The following is a 17,748-nucleotide window of genomic DNA, read 5'->3' as shown; positions in this document are numbered from 1 at the left end:
TACAAATGCATAATAATATTATTTGAAGATAGATTATGGTAAGTCCATAGATCAGGAATGAAGAAGTAAAGCTCTTTATTTCCCTGAAACATTTTTATGTACATAGAAAGCCCTAAGGAATTTACAGATAGAACACTAGAACAGTTAATTTAGCTGCAGAATAGGATACAGGTCAATATAAAGAAGCCAATTTTATTTCTATATAATACTAGACATTTAGAAAGTGAAATAAAAAATGCCATACCACTTGCAGAAACAACTGAAAAATCATATACTTATGAATGGTGGAAGAAAAGATGTGTAAGAACCGTACATTGAAATTTACAAGAATTTCTTTCAGAAAAATACTCAAAGAAATAAAGATATTGAGGTGTACATATTCCTGGGTTCAGTTCAGTTTAGTCGCACAGTTGTGTCCGACTCTTTGCGACCCCATGAATTGCAGCATGCCAGGTTTCCCTGTCCATCACCAGCTCCTGGAGTTTACCCAAACTCATGTCCATAGAGCTGGTGATGCCATCCAACCATCTCATCCTCTTTCGTTCCCTTCTCCTCCCGCCTTCAGTCTTTCCTGGCATCAGGGTCTTTTCAAATGAATCAGCTTTTCACATTAGGTGGCCAAAGTATTGGAGTTTCAGCTTCAGCATCAGTCCTGCCAATGAACAGTCAGGGCTGATCTCCTTCAGAATGGGCTGGTTGGATCTCCTTGCAGTCCAAGGGACTCTCAAGAGTCTTCTCCAACACCACAGTTCAAAAGCATCAATTCTTTGGTGCTCAGCTTTCTTTATAGTCCAACTGTCATATCCATACATGACCACTGGAAAAACCATTGCCTTGACTAGATGGACCTTTGTTGGCAAAGTAATGTCTCTGCTTATTCCTGGGTAGTGATACCTAATATTAAGATGACGGTTCTTTCCTTAAGTTGATCCTTAAATTCCAGCAGGCTTATTTTATAAAGAAATTAACAACTTGATTCTAAAATTTGTGTGGAAGTGCATTGGACCTGACACACCCAGACAACAAAGCCGCAGTAATCAAGACAGTATGGTGTTGGCATAAGATTAAACACGTAGATTAATGGAAACAAAATATGGAGTCTAGCAATAGACCTATATGTACATAAATTCAGTTGATTTTGGACAAATGTGCCAGGGTAGTTGAAAGGGGGAAATGATGAACTTTTTCAACAAATGATGCTTGAAACAGTTAATTAACCCATATAGTAGCTCAGCTGTTAAAGAATCCGCCTGCAATGCAGGAGACCCTGGTTCGATTCCTGGGTCAGGAAGATTCACTGGAGAAGGGATAGGCTACCCACTCCAGTATCCTTGGGCTTCCCTTGTGGCTCAACTGGTAAAGAATCCGCTTGCAATGCAGGAGACTTGGGTTTGATCCCTGGATTGAGAAGATCCCCTGGAGAAGGGAAAGGCTACCCACTCCAGTATTCTGGCCTGGAGAATTCTATGGACTGTATAGTCCATGGGGTCGCAAAGAGTCAGACACGACTGAGAGACTTTCACTTTTCCATGCCGAAAAGCAACTTTTGAGACTCAGACCCCAGACACATAAAAATTGAATCAAACTGGATCATAGATCTAGAATATAAATGGTGAAGTTGTAAGGTTTGTCAAAGAAAACATCAGAGAAAATCTTTGATCTTGGGGTGTGCAAAAATTTCTCAGGGCACAAAGCGTGAAATATGAAGGACAAAATGGTAAGTTAGACTTCATGAAAATTGAAAATTCCTACCCTTCTAAAATCACTTTTATGGAAATGAAAACAGAAGCTTTATCCTTGGAGTTAAGTATTTGTAAAACATAACATCTGTTAAAGCACTTGTGTCCAGAATATATTAAAATAAACAAGCAAGACTCTTCAACTCAACAATAAGGAGACGAAGAACCTGATTTTTAAAATAGGAAAGAAACTGAGCAGCTAATGTGTCAGAGAAGATGCATGGATGGCAGATGCTCATGCGGAGGCCTTGGGACCGTGTGCCCGGTGGGGACCGTGTGCCCGGTGGGACCATGTGCCTGGTGGGGCCGTGTGCCCGGTAGGGAGATGCAGACCACCGCTGTCCTGGGCACACTGTCGTCTATTAGAGGCCGAGGTGGGGACCAGTGACCGCTCCCAGTGTTGGCGAGGGTCCTGGCGGGGAGCCGGGGCTCTCCACCCTTATTAGTGAGAGTGTTAAACCGTATGCCTGCTTTGGAGGGCTCTCTAACCATTTCTTACACAGTTACCTTTGTGATGCGGGAGTTCTAGATATTTTCCCTCGAAAAGTGAAAGCATAGTTTCACACAGACTTGGCTGGGTTTAGAGCAGCTTCATTCATAATAACCCCAAACTCGGAAAAAAAAATGCAAGTGTCTGTGACCACATAAATGACGGAACAAACTGTGATATATCCATACAGTGGACTATCGCGTGGCTGTAAAATGATATAAACCGCTGATAGTCCCAGCAAGACAGGTGAATCTCAGCAACATTCCAAACACAAGAATGCAAGCTGTGTGAGTAAGGAATTCAGGAATGTGTAAAACTAAGCTGTCACGACAGGAAGCAGCATGCTGGAGACCAAGGGCGGAACAGACCCTGGCGTTGACAGGAGGCGAGAACTCGGAGGGGACCTGGAAATATTCTACGTGTGAATCGTGCCGGCGGTCACACCAGCAGGTTCGTTTATTAAAGCTGTTGTTGTGTCTGCTTAATGTGGCAGCGTTATGTTGCCCGTTAATTATTCTCAGTAAAATTGACTAACACAACTTTCCTGCGCTCAGAGAAGTCCTCTTTGACTTGGTTCTCTCCCCATTCATCCCACTGATGTGTTTGGTAGTGCCCTGTGTTTTTATTTATGGAATCACTCAGCTCCCACTGAGTTGTAATTGCCTCTTTCCCTGCCTCCTCCATCAGGCTTTCAGCTTCTTACGAGCAGGAATGACTTTTATGCATCTGCCTCCAGAGCACGGCCCAGTAATGCTTGGCGTCAACACTCACTGCTTCTAAGTGTGTATTTAGTTTCATAGTTTCAGTTTATTGATTACCTCCCATGTGCCAGTGATAGTGCTAACTGCCTTTCACTTATTATTTCTGATCTTTAGTAAATGTTTGCTGTGCACACGAAGACTCCTTAATACATTCCAGAAGTTACAGTCTCATGGTCTACTAGAAGTCATAGTTGCATGGTCTCACACTGAGAAGTGATAAGTGTGTCTCACGAAAAGGCTGAAGCTCAGTCAGTTCAGTTGCTCAGTCGTGTCCGACTCTTTGCAACCCCGTGGACTGCAGCACGCCAGGCTTCCCTGTCCGTCACCAACTCCAGGAGTCTGCTCAAATTCACGTCCATCGAGTCTGTGATGCCATCCCACCATCTCATCCTCTGTCATCCCCTTCTCCTCCAGCCTTCTATCTTTCCCAGCCTCAGGGTCTTTACCAATAAGTCAAGTCTTTGCATCGGGTGGCCAAAGTATTGGAGTTTCAGCTTCAGCATCAGTCCTTCCAATGAATAAACACCCAGGACTGATTTCCTTTAGAATTGACTGGTTTTATCTCCTTATAGTCCAAGGGACTGTCAAGAGTCTTCTCCAACACCACAGTTCAAAAGCATCAATTCTTTGGCGCTCAGCTATTAAATCCAACTCTCACATCCATACATGACTACTGGAAAAACCATAGCTTTGACTAGACGGACCTTTGTTGACAAAGTAGTGACTTTGCTTTTTAATATGCTGTCTAGGTTGGCCATAGCTTTTCTTTCAAGGAGCAAGTGTCTTTTAATTTCATGGCTGCAGTCACCATGTGCAGTGATTTTGGAGCCCCCCAAAGTAAAGCCTGTCACTGTTTCCATTGTTTCCCCATCTATTTTCCATGAAGTGATGGGACTGGATGCCATGATCTTAATGTTTTGAATGTTGAGTTTTACCAGCTTTTTCACTCTCCTCTTTCACTTTCATCAAGAGGCTCTTCAGTTCCTCTTTGCTTTCTGCCATAGGGTGGTATCATCTGCATATCTGAGGTTATTGATATTTCTCACAGCAATCTTGATTCCAGCTTGTGCTTCATCTAGCCCGGCGTTTCACATGATATACTCTGCATATAAGTTAAATAAGCAGGCTGACAGTATACAGCCTTGACATATTCCTTTCCAGTTTGGAGCCAGTCCATTGTTCCATGCATGTCCAGTTCTTACTGTTGCTTCTTGACCTGCATACAGATTTCTCAGGAGGCAGATAAGGTGGTCTGGCATTCCCATTTCTTTAAAAATTTTCCACAGTTTATTGTGATCCACACAGTCAAAGGCTTTGACACAGTCAATAAAGCAGAAGTAGATGTTTTTTTGGAACTCTCTTGCTTTTTCTGTGGTCCAACAGATGTTGACAATTTGATCTCTGGTTCTTCTGCCTTTTCTAAATCCAGCTTGAACATTTGAAAGTTCTGAGTTCAAGTATTGCTGAAGCCTTGCTGAAGAATTTTATACATTACTTTGCTGGTGTGTGAGATGAGTGCCATTGTGTGGTAGTTTAAACATTCTTTGGCATTACCTTTCTTTGGGATTGGAATGAAAACTGACCTTTACCAGTCCTGTGGCCACTGCTGAGTTTTCCAAATTTGCTGGCATATTGAGTGCAGCACTTTCACAGCATCATCTTTTAGGATTTGAAATAGCTCAGCTGGAATTCCATCACCTCCACTAGCTTTGTGTTCGTCGTGATGCTTCCTAAGGCCCACTTGACTTCACATTCCAGGATGTCTGGCTCTAGGTCAGTGATTGCACCATCATGGTTATCTGGGTCATGAAGATCTCTTTTGTACAGTTCTTCTGTGTATTCTTGCCACCTCTTCTTAATATCTTCTGCTTCTGTCAGGTCCATACCATTTCTGTTCTTTATTGAGCCCATCTTTGCATGAAATGTTCCCTTGGTATCTCTGATTTTCTTGACGAGATCTCTAGTCTTTCCCATTCTGTTGTTTCCCTCTATTTCTTTGCACTGATCACTGAGGAAGGCTTTCTTATCTCTCTTTGCTATTCTTTGGAATTCTGCATTCAAATGGATATATCTTTCCTTTTCTCCTTTGCTTTTCAGTTCTCTTCTAGTCTCAGCTATTTGTAAGGCCTCCTCAGAGAGCCAGTTTGCCTTTCTGCATTTTTTTCTCTTGGAGATGGTCTTGACCCCTGTCTCCTGTACAGTGTCCTGAACTCCATCCATAGTTCATCGGGCACTCTGTCTATCAGATCGAGTCCCTTGAGTTCTCTGTTTGTCACTTCCCCTGTATAATCGTAAGGGATTTGATTTAGGTCACACCTGAATGGTCTAGTGGTTTTCTCTACTTTATTCAATTTCTGTCTGAATTTGGCAATAAGGAGTTCATGATCTGAGCCACAGTTAGCTCCCAGTCTTGTTTTTGCTGACTTTATAGAGCTTCTTCATCTTTGGCTGCAAAAAAATATATAATCAATCTGATTTTGGTATTGACCATCTGGTGACGTCCACGTGTAGAGTCTGTTTGGGTGATGGGTTTAAAGTAGGAGATATGCTGGAACCTACTTATCGTCAGAGGCCAACCAGACATTTACGTTGAGCAACATTACTGCTTGCTTAATTGCATAAGGAATGAATTAATTATGCTAGATACGTCTAAAAACCTATCGTGACAACTCTGGTGCCAATTTGCTTGCTCCGTTTCCCTCAAGGAAAAGAAAAAACACCTTGCTGTCAGCATAATAGAAATCCATAATTCAAAAACCAGTTACTCTGGAAACTGTTAGATAAATCCCCTCTGGCATCCCTTTGCTGGCTGATTTTTCTGCTAGTTGTGTGTGCTTTTTCTATGGACTCGAGGAAAGTGGTTATCTACTGGGAACTGTGTTAGGTGGACCCTGCGATTTGGTGATTGAAACCAGACACCACCAGAATTACTACTGCTGCATTTCCCTTTTTCTACTAAATATTGCATTCTCAAGAGATTTTAAAATATCACAGACTTTAGATTACAGTCAAAAACAACCCCTAGCAGCATTAGAAAACAGTTTGACAGTTACTCCAATAACTAAACATAAATCATCGTGTGACCCAGCAGCCCCACCCCCGGGAATGTGCCCAAGAGAACTGGAAGCATGTGTCCACACACAGACTTGTCCATGGATGTTCACAGCAGCGTTGTTCATGATAGCCGAGTAGTGGAGACAACCCAGATGTCCTTTAGCTGATGAACGGAGGACGGGACTGTTGGGCGTCCATGAGATGGAATGTTACTCAGCCATAAGAGAAGTTCTGATGCATACTGTGACGTCATGAGTCTTGAAAATATTTGCTCAGTGAAAGAAGTCAATGCCCAAATGTCACATGCTGTCTGATTTCATTTATAGGAAATATCCAGACTCGGCACATCCTTAGAGACAGCAGATGTGTGGCTGCCAGGGATTTGGGGAAGGGAGGGGGAACTTGGACCGGTCACTTACTGGGTAGAGGATCTCTTCCGGGGGTGATGATGGTACCCTGAAGTTAGGTAGTGCTGACGGTGGCAAATTCTGTGAATCCACTAAGAGTGGCTGGATTGTGCACCACTTCTGAAGGGTGAATCGTGTGTCATCTGAATTACATCTCAGTTTAAAAAAATCCTCGCGCTAAACCCTTTCTCCCCTCTCTCTTCTCGCCCACTGTTGCGTGCCCCCCAACATCTTCTGAACAGTAATTACAGCGGTGGGCTGCGTTACCAAGATTGAAGCACCATCATCAGTGGTGGGCTGCGTTACCATGTCATCTGCTGTGCTGGGTGCTTCACAGCTATACTTCACTAATGCTCCCCATAACTTCACATCACGGGTGCTCACCCTTTCAGAAGCTCAGAGATGCCGAGTCCCTTCCCAGTGTCCCACGAGTAAGCGACAGAGCCAGTATCTGAAGCGTGTTCTCTCTCCCCAACTCCCCAGACGCTCTTCTGTCTCAGTCAGACATTTCTTCCTGGTGTATTCCCAGCGAGTGGGTAGCTGAGGCTAAGCCCTGACGTGTAGACACACTCTGGACCAGGGCTAGCCAGTGCTGCTGGACCGGCAGGTGTCCTACTGCCGGCGAGCTGAAGACTGGAAGGTTTATGCTCTGATGATGGTGCTTCAGTCTGTGGTAAGACAGGAGAGGTCTAAATAGGAGGTGGCTTGAGTCCAAGTGTTCTAGTTTGTGGTTCTCCCGATACATCTGTCTCCTCCCTGCTTCCCTCCTCCTTGCGATTGTAAAGCATTCATCAGAAGTCTTATTAGTTAGTTGAGGGTGTATGCAGGTCAGTATAACTGTAGTAAAACTGCAGACTCCATGGAACGTCACGTTGTCTTTGCTTGTCCAGGGTGGGAGGTGACTTCTCAGTCTGCCTGTCTCCACAGCTACTGTCTCGCATTTTAGGACCCCGCGGTCTTTGGCTGTAATGACTGTGAGCCTTTTCATTGTCCCTCTGGCCCAATCACTGCCCCACTGCCAGCAGGCGTTGTGGTTTGGAGGTGGTGTCTGTAGTCAGACTGTTGTACCCAACCGCTTCGTAGCTGTTGAGCTTGATCTATAGTGTCAGTCTCCCCGAACCTCAGTTTAGTTGTCTGCAGAATTGGGAGTGATAGTGCCTTCCTTGTCCCTTTAAACGGTGTTGGTTGTGACAACAGCAGGAGCTGACTTTGTTGCCGGCTTGCTGTGGGCTGGAGACTTTCTAAACTCATGGAGAACAGTTAGCATGGTGTTCAGCTAAGTGCCCAGAAAATGTCAACTGCTGTTATTATTATTGTATCTCTGATAAAACTAAAATCTAATTAGGGGACTCTTTTCTTGAATCTCCTTCCATTGTCTGCCAGAGACAGTTGAGACGCGCATCAGAGGTCTTTGTAAATCTGATGTGATCCTGGCCTCTCAGTGTTATGTGCTATGACCATCTTCTCCTCTCTTCTCCACGGAGTCCTCCTCATCTCGGCGTGTTCCGCTGTGTTTCACAGATGGACTCACATGTCTAGGCGCAGCCCAAGGCACTTCCTCAGCCTGCCCTTCCTTTCCTGAGCAAGGAAGCACTTCTTCCATGGTTCCTCCCATAGCACCCATTGCCCCCAATCCCCAATATTTGTCCACTTGTCCTTGAGGGTAGCTCAACTTTTCTCTGAGTTCAAGCCTTTTCCACACAGCGGCTGCAGCAGTTGTCATTTCTGTTAGTTTTCAGCCCTTCCCACTCGGCCAGGCTCCTCTCGGAGACAAGACCTGACGTTCCGTACCTTGGATCCTCGGGTTGGTGGGGCCGTGGGCCACACCCGATCCTCACTTCCACTGTGTCGCCAGCTGTGGCTACTTCTCCTGCATCAGGACACGGCGCAGGTGGTGTCCCAGCTGGTTCCTGCAGCTCCCGGGGCCCCTCTGCCCTCCAGGGACAGCCAGGGTCAGGAATGTGTGTGAGTGGCACTGTAGGGGGCGGGAGAGCCTTCGTGGCCGGGGCCTCTGCTTGCTTGCGTGCTGTGACTCTGGCTGCTTTGCTGTCTGCCTCGTCATGGTCCTCGCTGTTAATAACTCTTACACGATTTTACAGGACCCAGTTGTCAGCATAGGTAATCCCCGTCACCTTCAGTGACTTGTAAGTAAAGGTTTTTAGATCTGTTCCTCCAGAGGGATTAATCTTCAGTAGCTGTCTACTTAATTTCATACGTATATGTATGTGAATATATATGTGCATAGAGTAGAGCGTCACTGTTTTCAATGGGTGGATGAATAAAGGAGTAATGTTACAGCATTTATTTAGTGTTTTTCTCTAAAAGGTATTTCCTCTCTCCCATACTGCCACCTGTCTGTCTGTGTCTGCTGTTAGTGATGCAGCTTTATTTGTTCCTGTAGTATTTATGTGCAGGAATATTACCTGGCTTCCCAGGTGGTGCCGTGGTAAACAACCGCCCGCCAGTGCTGGAGACGCAGGAGACACAGGTTCGATCCCTGGGTCAGGAAGATCCCTGCAGGAGGGCCTGGCAACCCCACTCCAGTACTCTTGCCTGGAGAATCCCACGGACAGAGGAGCCTGGTGGGCTGCAGTCCGTGGGGTCACACAGAGTGGGGCACGACTGAACACGCGTACATGAACTGTGAGCAGAATGCTGCGACCAAGGAGGGGTCTCGACTGAACATCCGGAAATGCCCAGATGACTCAATGATGGCTTCTCCCTCCCTGCTTGAGGTCCCGACGGGGCTGTGTGAGAATGAGGGTCCCTTCGAGGCTGTGAGAAGGCCCTAAGCCGCAGGACTGGCCTCTGGCAAACAGGCCTGGGCTCCTTCCCTTTGTTGCCTTGTTTCACTATAGTTCCACCATCATGTTCTTGGCTGCTGCGTTTGTTGCTCTGCTGGAAAGATCTGAAGTGCTTCAGGTCTTCGCACCCCTTTGCCATGATGGACATGCACCCACTAGGGGCAGGCTCCCACAGCGGGGCAAGCTCCCACAGAAGGGGAGGGCTCCCACGGGGGAGACGGGCACCCACAGAGGGGCGGGCTCCTGCAGAGGGGGTGGGCTCCCATGGGGGAGGTGGGCACTCACAGAGAGGTGAACTCCCGCAGACGGGGTGGGCTCCCACCGGGGAGGCGGGCTCCCAGAGAGGAGTAGGCTCCTGCAGAGGGGGTGGGCTCCCACGGGGGAGGTGGGCGAGCTCCTGCAGACGAGGAGGGCTCCCACGGGGGAGACGGGCTCCCACAGAGGGGCGGGCTTCAGCAGAGGGGTGGGCAGCCCCGTCTGCCTCAGACCAGGGGCCCTTGGAGTTGACGGAGTCGCCGCTGCGCAGAGGGCTCGTGGACATATGCTGTCTGTCCTTGGAGCGGAGTTGTTCCTCCTTGCGGCGTCTCTCACTCTCAGGCTGTGCTCCTCCTAAAGCCAGGACAGTGGATTGAGGCCAGGAGACGAGGTGCTGCCCGCGGGGCCAGCGTGCTGAGGACCCAGCCCGGGGGCCTCGGGGGGTCCGTCCTGCCCCTGCCCTGAAAGAGGCAGCTGAGACCTGGACTGGTGTGTGGTTGGTTGAGTGGCCTGTCTTTTGTCTCGAGTGATAGGGGGAGAGAGGGCGGGTTTTGGACTCACACCAGCTTGAACAGCAACTGTTGCAGTTGGGAGATTTCGGACAAATGGCTCTCTGGAAGGTTCACCTGCTGAGTGTGGGTGATGGCAGCTAACGGCTGAGTGAAGAGGGGCATGCGGAGCGTGTCCAGCCCAGGAGTTGTGCCTGCAGACACTTTGAGGCCTGGTGCACAGAAGCGGCTGGTGAAGACGAGTCCACGGCTCAGGACGGGTCTGAGCCAGAGATGAGAGGCCTGGCAGGGGGCATAGGTGGAGAAATGGACGCCGTGGAGTGGCCTGCTTGGCGTGTGACCTGCGGGGGTGCTGGGCCATGCCGGGTTCTGCCCCAGCGGTGTCTGAGGCATGGGGTGACGGGGAGGGGTTCACAGAAGAGGGAGAAGAGGAAGCCAGAGGAAGGGCGGGCCACAGGGACCAAGGGGCATCAAACCGGGGAAACTTGGGTCGACCGCAGGGAGGTCGGGGGTGGGGAGGGTGTGGACAGTATCCCCTGAACCTGGCCACCCGGGAGCTGTGGATGACCTCAGGAGGCGAGGGGGAGGCTTTGGTAGTGGCTGTGGGCGGGAGCAGCCTCTGACTGGCTGCAGAGCCCTGGGGTGAAGGGGCAGCTCGTGGAGTCGCTTCACGAAGTCCGGCTGTAACACTCGTGAGAGGTGAGTCGGGGCTGAGAAGCGGGTTTTGCGCACCTCCTGTCCCCAAGCTGCTGGGCAGCAAATGCATCCCCCGCTTGTCTCACGCTCAGAATGAGGGACACGATGGTTTCCTCTTTCTCAGTTCTGCGTGTCGTCACTCACGCTTCAAGGTAGCAGTGAGATGGTTTTAGTTTCTCAGAAAGCGCTTTTATGATTGATGCGTCCGGGATCTTCTTTTAAACATGATTTCTAGTTCTCTTTTCACAAGCCTCTTCTCGGACCTGAGCCAGCAGGCTCTTGGCTTAACCTTTCCGTTCCTCGACGCCCGAACTGGTGCCTGTGCTCTGAGCTCTGTCTCCCTTCCCCACCTCCTTCGCCCTCTACTGTTGAGTTTACCTTTCAGATGCAGTTTGCTGAAACAGAGGCAGGGGGTTCGTGGACAGTGCTGGTGTGTGATATAAGAGGAGTGAGACTGATGTGATTTTAGGACTTGGTTCCCACCAGTGTGGGCTCCCGGGTGAGGCCTCAGCACAGCTCTGTCAGCCCCTCTGGCCCTGCTGCCTGGGCCCCTCCATGTCTTACCGGAGTCATTCACTCAGCACCGCAGCCGTTCATGTGGCGAGTCATTCAGCCCCGTGGCGGCATCATCAGGCTTGGATCTGATTCTCCTTATCGGTGAACAGCAACAGTAGCGTCCAGGGAACCTGACACCCCATCCCTGCTCTGTGGCCGGCAGTGGCTGCCTACTTGATCCGAGTGTTCCTGTGTGCAGGACTCTAGAGTGCAGGAGGCTGGAAGAGGCTAGTCTGTCTCTTTAAGGAGCTCACAGACCAAGTTAGGCGCTGGACTGATTTGATTTTGCCGCTCATTGTGAAGTTGACCCACCTGGTGTGCAGCGGGGAGGCCGGACCTGTTGAGAGTCCTGGGCGCAGAGTGGCTACAGCCCCACTGGGCACGGGGCTCCTTCCTCATCCCGAAGCCCTAGACGGCTTTGCTGAGTGTGGACCATGTTCTTAAAAACAAGAACTGAGTTTAGAAATTGCGCGGCAGTACATGTAACATGAAATTGGCCGTCTCAGTCACTTGTAAGTGTGCAGTCCCAAAGCTTGAAGCGCGTTCACCGTTCACGTGTTGTTCGTGCGTCACCCCGTCCAGCCCCAGAGCTGAGTGTTGAGACTCTGCTCTGCTCCCACAGCTGAATTATTTAGAAGTGCTGGCTGGGCTCCTTAGAGTTTATTGATTATTCCTTCCTTCATTCGTTAAATATTTATTGAACACCTACTGTGTCTTATGCCCTGGGCTTAGTCCTGGGAAGACACAGCATGGACCAGTACTGTCTCTATGGAACTCGGAAGGTCTTGTGTTTCGTGCGCTCAGTCACTCCGTCTTGTCCGACTCTTGCAACACCAGGCTGGCCTGTCCCTGGGATTCTCCAGGCAAGAATACTGGAGTGAGTTGCCATTTCCTCCTCCAGGAGATCTTCCCGACCCAGGGATTGAACCCACCATCTCCTGCGTCTCCTGCCTTGGCAGGCGGATTCTTTACCGCTAGTGCCACCTGGGGAGCGTCTATGGACCTTGGACTAAGACGGAGCCCAGTGATTAAAAACTAGACACAGGCTGGGTTGGAGTGCATGGAGACGCCTCCAGGCTGCGCACACGGCGTGTGAACAGCACAGGGGACTGTGAACTGCAGGCCCGGTGGGGGAAGTGCTGAGCTGGCCCCGAGGGTGGACCTTGGAGCGCTAGTGCGCTGAGTGGGGGCAGGTGAGGCTGGAGGCAGGTGGCAGACTGGGCGTCCTGCCTCCTTCATTTGGGTCTTTCCCGCAGCATCAAACTGAATATTTCAATCACTGCCAGTTTCACGTGGGGCCTGTAGGTACAGTGGAGAGCAGTGAACAGTCTGTACTTGGCCATAGGCCATGAGCTCGGGGCAGGTGGGGTGTCCGTTGGTGGGACCGGCGTGGTGACGGAGGGCTGGTGGGCAGCGCTGTGCAGAGCGGGGACATGGTGGCATGGAGGGCGGCATCTGCAGGGAGAGACGCCTTGGGACTCCGTGCTGCCGGAGCCCCGGGCTGGCCTTGGGAGGCTGTTGCGTACTGGGAGTCAGGCTTCCTGGGTTGGCGTCTCTGCGTGGCGGGTTGCTCTGGGCCCCTTGTGGCCTGTTTAGCTGGACTCATGCCCGCATCCGCCTGCTCCTTCCCTCTGCCCACTGGCCATGCTTCTCTCGGGTTTGGAGCTTGAGCCCCTTGTCAGGCCTCTGTTGAGGCCACGTGATGTCACTGAAGGACCAGTTGGGTCTGGAGCAGCAGGTCGGGGGTGGGTCCTCTGCTCCCCGCCAGCTGTGTCGTTGGGCAGAGCCACCTCACCTCCTGGAGCTGCAGCTGGTGCAACTGTGAAACGAGGATGAGATTTACCCTGAGTGTGTGCAGAGGAGAAACCGTGCTTACGAGGTCATGGAGCACAGCCAGGGCCCCGAGATGCCTGTAGACGATTCTTTCTTCTGTGTCACGAGAGGGGAGAGTAGGGCAGAGGCCAGGCCTGCCTGCTCCTCATGAGGTCCGTCCAGGCTCCAGGGAGCTCTGCGGGTCCTCAGTTGTTAGCTCTGACTTCCCATCAAGTCACTACCTCCCCCAGGCCTCAACATCCTCGCCTGTAAAATGGGATGATAGCTACGTACGTGGTATCCACTCACAGCCAGTGATTTATGCCCCAGACACGTTAAACAGGGCACATCCTGAGCACTCAGTGAGGGCTGCTTCTAACTTGTTTTTGCAGCGACAGGATTTGCTCTTCTCTCAGCCCTCAGGGTGGTCTGGTCTCCTGGCAGCTGTGCCCCATCTTGGCTAGTGAATGGGGCAGCAGCTTCTAGAAAAGAGGCCGGAGCCAGGGCAACGCACAGCGTTGCAGTTCCGCGGTCTCGCCACACGGGGCCGCCCTTTCTCAGCGAAGGCGGAGCTGCTCCACTGTCTGTGGGCTCCCAGACCCCAAGAGGATGCTTTCAGAAATAGTACCAATAGTTTGATTGGGGTTTTCTTTTTTAAACATCTAATACTTGGCTTTCTTTGGCATTGCTGAGTGAGGGACCTGATTTCCTTCTGAAGCTGAGTGGCTCGGATGAGATTCAGAGCTTCTGGCGTTACCTGTGGGTTTCTGTTGCCTCTCACCGGCAGTCCTAGTGGGCTCTCCCAGCGGGGGTGGGGAACTGGCTCCCCCTGGCTCCCTGCCTCCTGGCCCCTGCCCGCTGGGAGAGCAGCTCCTCCGAGGGCAGGGACTCACTGATTCACTCCAGTGCCCCTGAGAGTAGGTGGTCCTTCAGTATTTGTTGGATACTTAATGCATCTGGGGAAGTCACTCGGCCTTCCTAAGGGCTGGTTGTTGAGCTGCAAGCTCACATTAAGTGGGTCCTTGTTTCTGAGTTCAGGGGCACAGTACGTGGAACACAGCCCATGGGAGAGGGGTCCTGGGCTCCCTCATTCCGTGCTTTACATCTCTCCACAGTTTTCCTCGTTTAGGCCACGAGCAAAGGCGTTGCCTGGTGTGTCTTCCAAGGTATGCCCTTGAACTTGCAATGTGGTGGCTCTCAGATAAGTTATTTTCAGGGTTTGCAAGTATCTCCAAAAATAGCGAGATGTCTTTTTCTTGTTGTCATTATTAGAACACAGCCCCTTTTCCTGTTAGGCATTGCCAATCAATCTGGCAACTGTTGCAAGAACCAAATTATACACTCAGTTGGTTTAGCTTGCCTGCTTTTTTGGGCAGTGATTGACACTCAGGGGTCACATGTCAGTAGATTCACAGATGTTTATCTTTTTGACTGAAGGATCACTTATTAAAACAAATGGGACTGAACTGTCCTTATAGTGTATTGTTACTTCCTGGGATCTAACAGTCAGACATGAGCGGGACAGTCACCTGCAGGCTCCCCAGGGTTGCTGGGTGGGTCCTCTCTGGACGTATTTCTCTTGTTCTGAGTGTTCATGTAATAGCTGTTCAAAAGACACTTAATTTATTTTAAATAAGTTGAATTAAAAAGAATTTTAGTTCTGTCTCTACCAAGCACAGGGATTTTTATTCCTGCAGCATGTGAGCAGTGGCCGTGGGCTCTCTGGTCGTGTCCAGTGACGGGGGCTGAGGTTCTTCCTGACATCAGTCCCCCCAGGTCCTGCCTGCCAGAGCCTCCAACTTAGAGACTGCTGGCAGGAAAGGGGGTCTTCTCTTTTTTGGAGCTTTTTACCCTCGACTCAACAACCTCAGTTTGGAAACCTATCAGATCGCTTGCCCTTGTGTTTACCACTGAGAACTTTTTGCCCTTTCGAATGGTAGCACCCAGGTCTGCTGGTCCAAGGAGTGAGCCCTTTCATCGTGAGATATTTGTTGAGCGTCAGTCAGGTGTCAGGGGTCGTAATGAAAGAGCTTCCTCCTGCAGGGAGTGCATGGTCCAGCAGGGAGAGACACATCAATACCACGTCCTGCTAGCACAGAGGTCTCTCAGCCCAGCTCCGTGCTGCGCCAGCCTCCCACCAGGAGCTGTGGAGCCCACGGGAGGGGTGAGGCCACTTCTACCTGGGAGTTGTGATTGAGTGAACACTCCATGCGTGTTTAACTCACATAACAAATACTCAACTGAGTGCCTTCTCTGAGCCTGCCAGGTGCTGGACCACAGGGCGTAATGACATGGTCCTTCTCTCATGGGATTTATAATCTGTACACATAGCCCTCCGATTCAAAGAACTGGAACAAAAGCTCTGAAGAAAAGGAATGCGATTCTTTGAGGTCATGGACTGACCTAGACTGCAAGGGTGTCGGAGGAGACTTCCTGGGGAGCTGCAGAGACCTGAAGGACCAGGAGCTGGCAGGGGGAGGGGAGTGGTGAGCGTTGAAAGCAGAGGAAACCGGGAAGGGTGGTGGTCAGAGGAGCCTGGGCATGTCGGCCATGCGGCGTGGTGAGGTGTGGTGTTTGTTGTCAGGGGAGAGGGAAGCCTTTGGAGGATTGCAGATGGGGAGGGGAAGAGAGGTATGAGGTGTTAGATCTTCACCCTGGTCCCCCTCGGGGAGTGGTGTTGAAGTGGGGGCTGGCGTGGAAACAGGCCAGTGAGGTCGCTGTCACACTAGTCTGAGAGAAATGCCGTGATGGCTTGGATCAGGCCACGGCGTAGAGCCAGAGAGCGCTGGGTGGATCTCGGCGCTATTAGGAGACGGAGAAGGCTGGTACTTGGTGGTGGAGGACGTGGAGAAAGGCGATGGGGTTTCTGCCACAGGCGTTTGGATCGACAGTGGAGTCGCGGCTGAGCAGGAAAGTGTGGGACAGGAAAGGAGTTCTCTTCCTTGGCAGGGGCAGGGTGGGCCTGGTCACAGGTTCACGCTCAGATTTGGGGAGTGTAGGTGCCTTTGAAATAGCCAAACCAAGCAGACAGCTGTGTAAACAGATCTAGGGCTCGGAGGCAGTGTTTGAGCTGACTCGTGAGAAAGGGGCTGGCTGGTCTCCAGGTGAGCAGTGGAGAAGGACATTCAGGGCAGCGCAGTGTGGAGGGTGTGCCGGCTCTGGTGTGCTGGGGTTGTGATGGTTATCGGGGCTCAGGGAGCGGGGCGTGTAGCGGAAGACGGGAGTGGAGAGGTGTGGTGCTGGGCAGGTTGAGGAGAACCTTTTATGTGACGAAGGAAGTTTGGACGTCATCCTGATGGCTGTCAGCAGCTATTGAAAGGGATTTAGCTCTGCATATTATGATCAGATTTGCACTTTAGAAAAACCACTCTGCCAGGAAAGGGGAGGATGGATTGATGAGTCATTCCTGCCATTGATTCATTCATTCATCCACCAGGGCCACATACTACACACCCAGTGCTGAGCTCTGCGTCAGATGCTGGTGGGACGGAGGTCAGGAAGGCCGAGATGCTGTTTTAAAGGGCTGACTGTCGGGGAAGACAGCCCTAGGAACACAGTGGTACTCGGTCATCGTAAGGACGCACGTGTACACAAAGTTACTGGCAGTGTGGAAGACGGGAACTCATCTAGACTCTGCTTAGAGAAGGTTTCTAAGGTGAAATAAGAGAGTTTTAAATGAATTGGAGAGGAAATAGGCGGTCATAAAAGCTGCTTTCAAAACGGAAGGAAGAGATAACAAAGTGATGGAGGAAAGAAGTAGCAGAGTATGTTAGGGAGTCCCCCAGAAATCAGAGAGCACAGCGAGAGCGGTGAGATGTGGGTGGAGACGCGAGGGTGAAACGTGCCCGGGTCGGAGGAGGGGGCCGTGTGGGCTGAGCCCTGCGTTTGGCAGGGTCACCCTGACGTCTGTGGGGACAAGGACGTGCAGGTTTTCAGAGGACAGCCCCTCTGTTGGGAGAGGTGGTGAGGACCTCTTCACCACGCAGAACAGCCCTCAGAGGGGTGAAGGGCGGCTGTGGAAACCCACCGCCCCACAACCGTCTCAGCACCCCTCAGCCCCCTTCTCCCAGGCCCTTAAATGTGAGGGTGCCTGGGGTTTGGTTGCCACCCAGTCCGTTTATACATTTTGGTCTCTGTCTTGATGGTCTCGTCTCCTCTTCTGGTTCCAGTTACCACCTGCAGCTACTGGTCATTTGGGGGGCCAGCTCCTTTGACCTGGCTCGTGTCCACCCCAGTGAACTCTTGGGCTTCATTTTTCCTGATCTAAAAATGAGGGCAGCAGCAATAATATGATAACTTCACACGAGGTCATTGTGCTGCTTGAGGTGATGGCATGGAGAGCTGGGCAGTGGTGCCTGATAGCCGCCCCGCCCCTGCCCCGCCTGGGCATATCTTCCTCATCACGCACACCCTGCCGCGCGTGTTGCATGTCACGGCATGGTGGGCTCTCCTGCTTGCTCCTCTCATCCATGTGGAGGCCCCTGGGAGTTAGATACTGTTACACATGTGTGCGTGCACGTGAAGCCACTTAGTTGTGTCTGACTGACTGTGACCCCATGGGCTGTGGCCCGCCAGGCTCCTCTGTCCATGGGATTCTCCAGGCAAGCATCCTGGAGCGGGTTTCCATTTCCTTCTCCAGGGGATCTTCCCGATCCAGGGATCGAAC

General features: G+C 50.8%; 1 protein-coding gene across 6 annotated transcripts in view; it reads left to right on the top strand.

The window, feature by feature from the left end:
• The window catches only part of TRAPPC9 (trafficking protein particle complex 9), a 391,636-nt gene that overhangs the window by 137,960 nt on the left and 235,928 nt on the right, over positions 1-17,748 (top strand). For 2 of the 6 annotated variants that reach the window (XM_018058608.1, XM_018058607.1), the window contains one exon: positions 2,563-2,679. The exons of the other annotated variants lie outside the window; for them this stretch is intronic. In XM_018058608.1, coding sequence (XP_017914097.1) covers positions 2,563-2,679 — 117 coding nt within the window. The remainder of the gene's footprint in view (positions 1-2,562; positions 2,680-17,748) is intronic. 6 annotated transcript variants of the gene reach the window in all.

Source organism: Capra hircus, chromosome 14 (genome assembly GCF_001704415.2).
Source record: "Capra hircus breed San Clemente chromosome 14, ASM170441v1, whole genome shotgun sequence".
Classification (NCBI taxonomy): Eukaryota; Metazoa; Chordata; class Mammalia; order Artiodactyla; family Bovidae; genus Capra; species Capra hircus.
Note: the sequence above shows the minus strand (reverse complement) of the source record. Positions and strands in the feature narration are given on the sequence as shown.